The 12211-nt window shown below is 36.1% G+C and overlaps 1 protein-coding gene across 2 annotated transcripts in view; it reads left to right on the top strand.

The window, feature by feature from the left end:
- LOC119798783 (complement factor H-like) overlaps window positions 1-7600 on the top strand; it is a 30441-nt gene extending 22841 nt beyond the window's left edge. Inside the window, exons 15-17 of one of the 2 annotated variants that reach the window (XM_038308395.1) lie at window positions 5405-5581; window positions 6082-6261; window positions 7001-7597. In XM_038308395.1, coding sequence (XP_038164323.1) covers window positions 5405-5581; window positions 6082-6261; window positions 7001-7191 — 548 coding nt within the window. In that variant the 3' untranslated portion in view covers window positions 7192-7597. Of the gene's footprint in view, window positions 1-5404; window positions 5582-6081; window positions 6262-7000 lie in introns of both variants that reach the window. The other variant, XM_038308396.1, reaches the window with a different exon arrangement.
- The last annotated feature ends 4611 nt before the right edge of the window (window positions 7601-12211 follow it).

The raw sequence follows: 12211 nt of genomic DNA on the forward strand, positions 1-12211 counted from the left end.
AAATATATGATGAGAGCAGTGGAGCTACAATGAATGGCTGAAACTGAAACAAACAAGATAATCAAGATAATTAAACACTAGAAGTGCATGTGTGCAGGGAGAGCATGCACAATGACAATAGGACCTTGATACCAACATCTCAAAACCAAAAGACTATTGTGTAGTTTACCTTTGACCAGGATATATAAATATGAGTGTATGTTTATTAGCAAGGGCTTTAGGAAAACCTAGTCTGTCTTCAGTAATGTATTTGTAAAATATGATTGTTGTACTAGTTTGTTATCCTGTTGGTACAGTGTGATTAATGTAGATAGATTCTAAACTGATTCTGGTGGCTTTATGTCTTCAGCCACCCTCTGATGGGTGAAAAAATATTTTTAACATAGAAAAATAAAAATGGTTGAAGAAAGTGGTAAACATCAGATTTAAACCCCAACGCAGACCAAAATTGTGGTTTGATGCGTATCAATCCAGCCTGACCTACACTTGTTGATAAAGCAAACACATTGTTTATTTAAGGACCAAGGTTACATTTCGACATGGAGCAATAACCTGAACCTTTTTCTAAAACTAGAGTCTGGTTAAACGTATGTGGATCTAATTTTATACATCAACTTAAAACATATTGTTTCTACGGAAGCCCTTAAAGGAGAGTTAGAAAAAAAAACTTAAAATCTAGATAAGAAAAGTTCTAAGCTGTTTTTTTTTTTTTACCCATAAAAGCAAGTAAGAAAAATGAGGTTAGTTTTAAGATTTTCTCTTTTTCTTTCTTGCCCTGAAAGGCCCTAAAACTTGCTCTTGGTCATCATCATAACATGTCACAATAAATTAGACATTGGTGTAACAAATAACATAAGAAAACTTGAATATTAATGCTTCCAGATTATTATATGTACTGTACTTACAAGGCTATCTATAAATATTTCAGTTATAACAGATAAATAAAAAGTTGTTGGGAAACATAGTTTTTTAACCTCAAAGTATGAACAATTATTGAATTAGATTTTGAAGTCTTGGTACCTCATTGGACCTTATTTTACTTTACAAAAATATAGTTTCAAAATTGGAACGATGATTTGTGGAAACCAGGTCTCTGACTACAAATTCTATAAATGCTGCTGTTAATGAAGTTCTGTGACAAGGCAAAGTTTTAGAAAAACTAAGACTCAAAAGTTAGCCTTTAAAATAACTTTTTTTTTCTCACTTGCCTTGCACAACAAGCAAAACTCAGGCCTCTTTTTGTTTTTTGAAGAAGAAGATGCCCAGAAACAGGGTCGACATTGTGGTTTACGCCTTTCAGCAGTGGCGGCTGGTGAAAAATATTTTTGGTGGGGCTGATATAGCCTAGTGTATGTCTCCAATTAATCCAGAATAAGAATTCAAATGAACAATTGGACAATAAATACAATTTAACAGTAATGATTTAATTTACTATATAATAACAGTAACAGTGATGATTTTGGTCACTGTGACGGGGTTCTTTGGCCTCCAAGAATCCAGGCTCAGTCGGGTTACCGGTGTTGGTGATTTATTGTGCTCAAAAACTCAAAACAGGGTGCAAAAGAAACTAAACATATACAAGATACTCTGGGCCTCAGCCTCCCTCCAGTTACCAGCAATGTAACAAAGAAACAGGAAACAAAAATGGCCGCTCTTCTTCCCACAGCCCTCATTAAATAGTTTAAGCCCCTACCCTCAGGCTCTCTTATTTCTGATTTCTTCTCATAAATCAGTTTTGTCCATATATTATCTCCACAAACAATTGATATACAAAAACAAATAATTTTTACAACTTAATTCCTTGAGACAGATTCATTGACTTTTTCAATTACACCAAACTTTTAAACAAAAAAAAAAAAAAAATCTGACAAACATTTAGCGAGTCACATGTTGGTGACGTCACTTCTGCATTCCAACAACTCTGGCGTTTTAACCGCTTGATTCAATTCAATTCAGTTTATTTATATAGCGCCAAATTCACCGCACATGTCATCTCAAGGCACTTTACAGTTCAACCAGATCATACAAGAGCTTACTGAGCATTGCCTCGGTAATGCGCAAGTGTATTGGTCCTCACAAGCACAGTATAACAGGAATGTGTGTGTGGCACGCAAAGTTAGAGAGGTTCTTTTAAGTGACGAGATGGATTCGTCACAGTCACGGTAACCATGACATGAAATTTTCATATCCTACAACAGGGATGTTCTTCTGGCAAACGGGTAGATAAATAAGGATCTCACCGAATTTGGTGGAAGCTGCACCTCGCTCGTTACGTTCGCCATCGTCCCTCTAATTGTCTGCACCTGCGCATTGGGTGCAGAAGCCTGTTAAAGGGTAGTATTTTCAGCGCCCCAAGACCATAAAATTCTGAGACGCTGATTGGCCATTAAATTATTAAATTGACCTAGCAATAGTACATGATTGGCAGATTCTCTGCACATGTGGGGCAGTCTAATCAAAGCCCCAAGACAGAAACGGTAGGAGTCTGTCTGTGAAAATCTACGAATGAATGACAGTAGTTAGGGAAATGTAGTTTATATAATTAGTTTTGCTTATAGGTACACACTCTAGAGAGTAAAACTGACATTTATGAGTTAATTTGTAAAAATATATTTTAAGTTTCTCTCTTCTTATCAGGGTGGGCGGTGCCCCAGCGCCCCCTATGGGCCGGCCGCCACTGCCTTTCAGTGTTGTGAAAAGTGCATAAAGCTGTACATTGGAAAGACCAAGCAACCTCTACACAGGTGCATGGCTCAACACAGGAGGGCTAATTGCTCAGAACAGGACTCAGATGTTCACCTACACCTGAAGACTAAAAGAGACTTGTTTGAGGACAACAATTTCCATATTCTGGCCAAGGAAGAAAGATGGTTTGAGAGAGGGGTTAAGGAAGCCATCTTTGTTAACCTTGAAAAACCATCTCTCAACAGAGCAGGTGGTCTTAGACATAACCTGTCATCTACTTTCAAAGCCCTTTCAGGAACATTGCTCAGAAGATTTAGGCCCCGTCCACACGAAGACGAACCCTGGCCTAAACGCACAAATTTTTCACCAAACCAGCCTCTCATCTACACGAAGCCGGCGTTTCGGGGGTCTGTAAACGATCATTTTTTTATTCACCCTTCAGAGTGGGAAGAATCTGAAACGCCGTTTTCGCGTTTCCATGTTTACACCCTAACCGCATTTTTTTTTTACACGCATGCGTCATAGCGTCGCCTCTAAACACGCAAGCGCGACACATCACAAAAACAATGGCGCCGTTGCTGCTAATGCTACTCACCCTGCTGTCGGGCTGGTCGGGCTTACAACAGAATCTTCTTCTTCTGGAATATCTCCAGGAAGAACAGAGCAATATCGACCACATAGTTCAGCACCTGAATTTGACTTAACCACGAAAATAGACCCGCAGGGCAAACATGTATAAATATTAGTGCGCATGCCCTACATTTCGTCGCTTATTTTTGCTTTGGCACCACAGCGCCACTTACAGGCCTGGCATACATTTTGCAGCGTTTTCATGCATTCGTGTGGACGCTCACATTTATTTTACGTCTCCGTCTTTACGGCAAACGTTTTGGAAAATATCAGCGTTTCGTGTTCGTTTTGACTTCGTGTGGACGGGGCCTTACCTCTCACCTGCCCTCATCAGACTTACACTTCAATGAGGCATGGGACTGAAACCACTCTGATGATGGAGCTAATGACCCATTAAACACTCCAACGACCATTAACACCCCACAGGTGACCTCCAAGGACAATCCAGTGGGAGGGATCAGAGCCACCTTTTGTATTTGTTTTTTTGTTGTTTTCTTTTTCCCTCACCTAATTCTTTGTTACACCTACAGTATATTAATCAGTGCTCCTCACCACCAATTAGAACTTCAAATAAGGTTGCCTAAACTAAACTTTTCAAGCTTCACCATGACCTGGATGACTGAGAATCTTCACAGATATGTGTAATAATCATAAAGCATTCATATCTAAATTGTTTTCATGTTATTTCTTACACCCATGTCTAATTACTTGTGACATGTTATGATAAGCATTTACTGAAAGTAAGCTTTAAGGCCTTTTTTAGGTCAGCTAAAAAAAAAGGGATAAATTGAACTTTTCTTATACAGATTTCTTTTTCCTTTTTGCCTTTCAGGGCTTCCATAGCTTGCCTTTTTGCATTTATTGAAGGTACACTGAATAGGGAAAGGTGATGTCACTGTGGGCTGTCCATTTCTAACCCATTTCATGCTCCAACAGAAACCAAAGTGAGGCAAACAAAGTAACATTTTCCAAAGAAGACATCAGTTCAACACAGGCAGTAAAATGTGGTTTATATTCCTTTTTCTCCAGGTTTTTGTTTGCTTGAATGTTTCCTGGTCACAGACTGGTAAGTGAAACTTCTTCTACTGGTAGTTGAGGTCGCTAGGAGAGTATACAAACAAGAAATATAATTTTTTTGGTTACCTCAATTAAAAAAGGAAATTTTATATACATTTGTTTTTTATCAATATTATTTTTATTCTTATGAGTTATTTTTCTCTTCTTTTTTATGATAAATCATATGTTTCACTTATTGAACATAAAGTCACCCATATAGTAAACTGTTTTGTTTACAAGGATTGTTGGTGTCTATGAAATGACAGTTCTCAAAGGCAAAGGGGCAATCTGTGAATTAATTAATAATACTGAGGATTAGGTTTTCTTTGCTTTATAGTCAAAATTCCTGACATACTGTATTATAATGCTTTATTTACTCCTTGTTTGATTTTCAGTAAACACTTGTGAAATTGGTGTACTGCATCCTCATCTGTATATAAGTGGAATACCTTCAGCCGGTGCACCGATCACCGTGGGACACAAGTTGCGTTTTCTCTGTGGTGCTGATTATCAACTGGATGGATCAATGGAAATTGAATGCTTACAAAATGGACAATGGAATCCCTCCTTTCCAACCTGCTCTGGTATGTTTAACTAAAGTCCCCATGTAGATTTTCCCTTTCTTTACAGAAACATTTAAGATGGTCAGACACATTTTGATATTACATCATTATAACGAGTAAACAAAAAAGGCAGCTTTTAAATGTTATTTTTCTATTTATTGAACCAATTGGACCCAATGTATAAAAACAATCCATCGGCTTCTTAGACTGTTTTTTTTTTTTTTTTTTTCTAAAATATTTATGTTGAAGGATGGTTAGAAAAAAAAACAATGCACAAATTTCATTTGTTTACATTTGTAGAGTTTGTATTGAGATTCACGTAATTTCTGTGATCATTTTGGCTTTTTGTTCCATTAAATGAGGGTAAAAACAATTTTGTCTGTGAGTGTTTGTGGTATGTTTGTAGAGAGACAGATTACAAATAAGTTTAATTTGAATAAAATGTTTCCTTATTGTCTATTTTGATCTAGGGGCTTTAGGTTGTTCAGCACCACCATCTCTACCAAATGGAGAAACCAGAAGCACAAGATCATATTTTGAACATGGTGAACAGGTTGAATACTTTTGCCGGGATAACTATAATTTAGAGGGTGGCTCATATAAAACCTGTGAGAATGGTGAATGGAAAGGAGATATGCAATGCATTAGTAAGTCAATATTTTAATATGCATATTGTATTATTTTTAATATATGATCTAAGAGCTGTTCTTTACCATGGATTTATTGCTGCTCATGATTTTTGAAGTTGAAATTAAAAACAATAAAATGTGTCATGATAATATATCAGATCTTATTGAATGATATCAATCAGATCATTATCATTTAATTTGGGGAACAATTTAAATTCTTTCAATAACAAAACTGAAATGTAAAGTTTATTACATACATGTAAAAATATTATCAATAACAAAGTTGAAATGTAAACTTTGTTACATGACTCTTTATTCTAAAAGTTCATTAAATACATTTTAAAATATTGTTAGTGGTTTGAAATTACAAGCATTTCAAAAATAAAATACAAATGACAATAGTCACATAACGTCAGAAATATTTCACAAAACTGTATGTATACTATGTGTATATTTGAAAAAAGTGTGATCAAGCACCATCTAAAGCTACTTTTCCGTTCCTGCTTACATTCTCTTAGGGTCTTCAGGTTGTTCACATCCCCCACAGGTTGACAATGGAGACACAGTTTTATTTACTAAGCCAGATTACCAAGAGGGTGAAAGAGTTGAATACAGCTGTTTTTCTCGATATACTATGGAGGGTGATCCATTTAAAACCTGTAGAAATGGTAAATGGGAAGGAGAGATGAGATGCTTAGGTAAGTCAGAATTTTTACATTTTGAGTTTGGATATTGTACTTTTTCTGATATGTGATGGAAAGCTTTTTTTTACAGTGAAATAATTGCTGCTGTGATTCATTCAGTTGAGAAAAAGGATGATAGAATGTGTAATGGCACCATATCAGCAATGGTATTATTTAAAACTAGATAAAGCTAAATCAATTCATACGGGACAGTTAATAAGACACATATTGTTATAAAGTATTGTTATGGAAATACTTTGTCCAAGTGTCTCTACTGACCATCTTTTCTAATAGAACTCTTAATTATAAGACATGCAGTCTCTGTGATATTGTGGCGTATGCAGAGAAGCTTTATTCTTAGCAGTATAACTCCAGAGTTACACAATTGATGCCTTTCAGTTCTGATATATGCAATACATTTAATCATTTCACAAAAAGTTTTTATCTGATCAGTCCAGCAATTTTAAAACTATATAAATGACAAAGTATAAATGTGAAGACCAATGGAGTAACAAAACAAGGGTTATGTGTTCAGGTTGTATGGTTTGACCGTATAAATTAAAAACTAGGGAAATCTCTTTTTTGTAGTATTAATCATGATACGCAATTAACAAGACCTTGTGAAAAATAACGTGAAAGGTTAATTAATCCATATGTGCATTTCAGAGTTTGATCATTTTGATGATTGATTATTATTTTATTTTTTTTAATGTTATAAACTAACTGAGGATTGTTTTCTGTTTTGTCTTTTTAGATCCCTGCACTGTGGATGAGCAGTTAATGGAGCAAAATAATCTTAGGTTTGCATATAGTGAGAAAAACAAACTATATATAGTTCATAAGGATTACATTTCTTTTTCTTGTAAAAGAGGAAGACGTGTCGGCAGAGTGCCACTGCGTGTACAGTGTATTGATGGTGTGATGGAACTGCCTACCTGCCAGTGAAAATTTTCAATGAGCTTATTATAAATATGCAATCATAAAATTATGCTAATTATCCAATACAAGAAAGTAGACAGTATATTTGACCGTTTTAATGGTTATTTCAGGAAAAATATGTCTAGTCTTTTGCTTCTGCTTGTTTCATAAGAAAGTTTCAAGGCCAGTCGATGTTTTCAATGCTTCCCAAAGCAAAAATATAAATGTTCCTCTTTCTTTGTTCTGTTGTTTCAAGATAAAACATGTCAGGAACTATTGATAAATAAACCAATGCAAACATTGACCCTCTGTCAATCTGCTGAATATTGTATTTTGATGATGCTGAATGCTACTGGAAAATTAAAATCTGCCTTTATGGTTTATTATTCTTGAGGTATGTATGTCTTCCAGAAAATTAAACCATTTGACTTGATCATAATCATTGCTTTTAGTCAATCGATTACTCAACATTACTTTAGCGTTCTGAAACTAATTTAGATTAATATTACCTCATACCACTTCTACTGCTATTGTAAAATTCAGTTTTGGGCATCAACATTTCCACAGAAACTTTTGAAAGCAGTTCTGTAGATTTCTTAGAAACCATCTAGACCAACAGCTGAGTTTTTGAAGGATTTCCAACTGTTGTGGTGAAGGAGAAGATGATCCGCTGTCTCACCTTATGCTCCCCTTTCAATCAGCTGAGGCTGTGGAGGCTGGCACTATAAGCCAGGAGTGGTCCTGATGGTTTCCATCTATAAACTACAAAAGGAACCATTGCTTAGCTCCATCAGGGCATTTATAATGACAAGCGGAGATAATACTGTAAGTTTTGTGGATTTTTGTAAATGAAAAGTCAGCAGCATTGGACCACACAAAATGTGATACAGCTCTTCTTTATAGACTTAGAACCATATTTAGATGCATCACCTCTAACAGGTTACAAAGGTTACTGTAAGCTCTACATTAGAGCTGGTTGGTCTCATATGTGGCTATAGACAATCACTAGCCATCCCTAGTAGGTGATATTTTTGTTCCCAATGTGAGGAACAACAAATCTGCTCTAAAACAGAGTGTGGCAGCAGTGATTCTCTCTAGTAGAGTGTCCTAACTACAATTTAATCTTTAGTTTGTTAACCAGAAAATGACAACTTCAAAATAGTAATTAATCATTCACAGCACATACCCAGTACTCGAGTTGAGGGGGGATGACATCCCCCTTCTTAAATGTCCATCCCCCATACCATCCCTTGTGACATTTTATTACTGAATGTGTAAAAGCTCCACTATATATTAACAGCAATGGCAATAATATTCCCCTTTCAACATTTGCTGGGCTGTGGGCTTACGAATAGCCTGAGCAAAATAAATAAAATCAAAGAAGTGACCTACGATGACTATGAAGCTGATCCAAGTGGAAAATTTGTCTTCTGCATTTGTCCCTAACTATGTAGGGGCTGTGATAGCCATGATAGTCCAGTCCAGGGACTGACTGCAGTTCTACTGAAAGGTGCCGTGGTCAAGGTCAATGACCAGCATACCTGACATGTAACAACCATACCATGCATATTGTTTTAGGTTAATAGACTATATTAATGAAGCTATGTATGCTTCCAAAAAAAAAGATTCCACCATCCCCCTTCCTTTTTTTTAACAACTAGACTACTGAATATACCTATATTAAAAATATCAAATACAGAATTAATGCACTTTTCAGAACTACGTTGTGTGTTTTACGGCCTCTTTGTCATCTAGAAGTCTCCTAAGTAATGAAAGATAAAAAATAACTAAATACTTTTTATTAATGTATTTTTGTATCTATAAATTGATATTATGCAGAACCCTAAATGATTAGTTATAGTAAATGTTTTTAACAGAAATTTATATATGAAACTCTAAAGTCACTTCGTCAGTAGCTGTGCATGCTCTAGTCTTATTTCTTTTTTCTGAGGCCTTCATCTTCTTCTTAGATTGTAAAACAGCTGGTTTCTTTTGACTCCCATCAAGTTGTTTTTAAATATATGATGAGAGCAGTGGAGCTACAATGAATGGCTGAAACTGAAACAAACAAGATAATCAAGATAATTAAACACTAGAAGTGCATGTGTGCAGGGAGAGCATGCACAATGACAATAGGACCTTGATACCAAGATCTCAAAACCAAAAGACTATTGTGTAGTTTACCTTTGACCAGGATATATAAATATGAGTGTATGTTTATTAGCAAGGGCTTTAGGAAAACCTAGTCTGTCTTCAGTAATGTATTTGTAAAATATGATTGTTGTACTAGTTTGTTATCCTGTTGGTACAGTGTGATTAATGTAGATAGATTCTAAACTGATTCTGGTGGCTTTATGTCTTTAGCCACCCTCTGATGGGTGAAAAAATATTTTTAACATAGAAAAATAAAAATGGTTGAAGAAAGTGGTAAACATCAGATTTAAACCCCAACGCAGACCAAAATTGTGGTTTGATGCGTATCAATCCAGCCTGACCTACACTTGTTGATAAAGCAAACACATTGCTTATTTAAGGACAAAGGTTACATTTCGACATGGAGCAATAACCTGAACCTTTTTCTAAAACTAGAGTCTGGTTAAATGTATGTGAATCTAATTTTATACATCAACTTAAAACATATTGTTTCTACGGAAGCCCTTAAAAGAGAGTTAGAAAAAAAAACTTAAAATCTAGATAAGAAAAGTTCTATGCTGTTTTTTTTTTTGTTTTTTTACCCATAAAAGCAAGTAAGAAAAATGTGGTTAGTTTTAAGATTTTCTCTTTTTCTTTCTTGCCCTGAAAGGCCTTGAAACTTGGTCTTGGTAAATACTCATCATAACATGTCACAATAAATTAGACATTGGTGTAACAAATAACATAAGAAAACTTGAATATTGATGCTTCCAGATTATTATATGTACTTACAAGGCTATCTATAAATATTTCAGTTATAACAGCTAAATAAAAAGTTGTTGGGAAACATAGTTTTTTAACCTCAAAGTATGAAAAATTATTGAATTAGATTTTGAAGTCTTGGTACCTCATTGGACCTTATTTTACTTTACAAAAATATAGTTTCAAAATTGGAACGATGATTTGTGGAAACCAGGTCTCTGACTACAAATTCTACAAATGCTGCTGTTAATGAAGTTCTGTGACAAGGCAAAGTTTTAGAAAAACTAAGACTCAAAAGTTAGCCTTTAAAATAACTTTTTTTTTCTCACTTGCCTTGCACAACAAGCAAAACTCAGGCCTCGTTTTGTTTTTTGTTTTTTCATAAACCAAGAAGAAGATGCCCAGAAACAAGGTCGACATTGTGGTTTACGCCTTTCAGCAGTGGCGGCTGGTGAAAAATATTTTTGGTGGGGCTGATATAGCCTAGTGTATGTCTCCAACTAATCCAGAATAAGAATTCAAATGAACAATTGGACAATAAATACAATTTAACAGTAATGATTTAATTTACTATATAATAACAGTAACAGTGATGATTTTGGTCACTGTGACGGGGTTCTTTGGCCTCCAAGAATCCAGGCTCAGTCGGGTTACCGGTGTTGGTGATTTATTGTGCTCAAAAACTCAAAACAGGGTGCAAAAGAAACTAAACATATACAAGATACTCTGGGCCTCAGCCTCCCTCCAGTTACCAGCAATGTAACAAAGAAACAGGAAACAAAAATGGCCGCTCTTCTTCCCACAGCCCTCATTAAATAGTTTAAGCCCCTACCCTCAGGCTCTCTTATTTCTGATTTCTTCTCATAAATCAGTTTTGTCCATATATTACCTCCACAAACAATTGATATACAAAAACAAATAATTTTTACAACTTAATTCCTTTACACAGATTCATTGACTTTTTCAATTACACCAAACTTTTAAACATAAAAGAAAAAAAAGAAAAAAAAAATCTGACAAACATTTACCGAGTCACGTGTTGGTGACGTCACTTCCGCATTCCAACAACTCTGGCGTTTTAACCGCTTAATTCAATTCAATTCAGTTTATTTATATACCGCCAAATTCACAGCACATGTCATCTCAAGGCACTTTACAGTTCAACCAGATCATACAAGAGCTTACTGAGCATTGCCTCGGGTTTGAACCCAGCAAAGACGCCGCCAGACTGAAGATGACAAGTCCCCGTAGCATAAACACGTACACACACACACACCCACATCCACACACACGGTTAACCCCACTGAAATATTAAGTGTGCACCCCCAATACGCCAGCAGGTAACCAGGAACAGCTTGTGTGTTTTAAGTTAATGGACCGCTACTGTAGGGCTCAGCGCAAGCGTATTGGTCCTCACAAGCAGAGTATAACAGGAATGTGTGTGTGTCACGCAAAGTTAGAGAGGTTGTTTTAAGTGACGAGGTGGATTTGTCACAGTCACAATAACCATGACATGAAATTTTCATATCCTACAACAAGGATGTTCTTCTGGCAAACGGGTAGATAAATAAGGGTCTCACCGAATTTGGTGGAAGCTGCACCTCGCTCGTTACGTTCGCCATCGTCCCTCTAATTGTCTGCACCTGCGCATTGGGTGCAGAAGCCTGTTAAAGGGCAGTATTTTCAGCGCCCCAAGACCATAAAATTCTGAGACGCTGATTGGCCATTAAATTATGAAATTGACCTAGCAATAGTACATGATTGGCAGATTCTATGCACATGTGGGGCAGTCTAATCAAAGCCCCAAGACAGAGACGGTAGGAGTCTGTCTGTGAAAATCCACAAATGAATGACAGTAGGTAGGGAAATGTAGTTTATATAATTAGTTTTGCTTATAGGTACACACTCTAGAGAGTAAAACTGACATTTATGAGTTAATTTGTAAAAATATATTTTAAGTTTCTCTCTTCTTATCAGGGTGGGCGGTGCCCCAGCGCCCCCTATGGGCCGGCCGCCACTGCCTTTCAGTGTAGTGAAAAGTGCATAAAGCTGTACATTGGAAAGACCAAGCAACCTCTACACAGGTGCATGGCTCAACACAGGAGGGCTAATTGCTCAGAACAGGACTCAGATGTTCACCTACACCTGAAGA

Source organism: Cyprinodon tularosa, unplaced genomic scaffold (genome assembly GCF_016077235.1).
Source record: "Cyprinodon tularosa strain WSP-4 unplaced genomic scaffold, ASM1607723v1 ctg636, whole genome shotgun sequence".
Classification (NCBI taxonomy): Eukaryota; Metazoa; Chordata; class Actinopteri; order Cyprinodontiformes; family Cyprinodontidae; genus Cyprinodon; species Cyprinodon tularosa.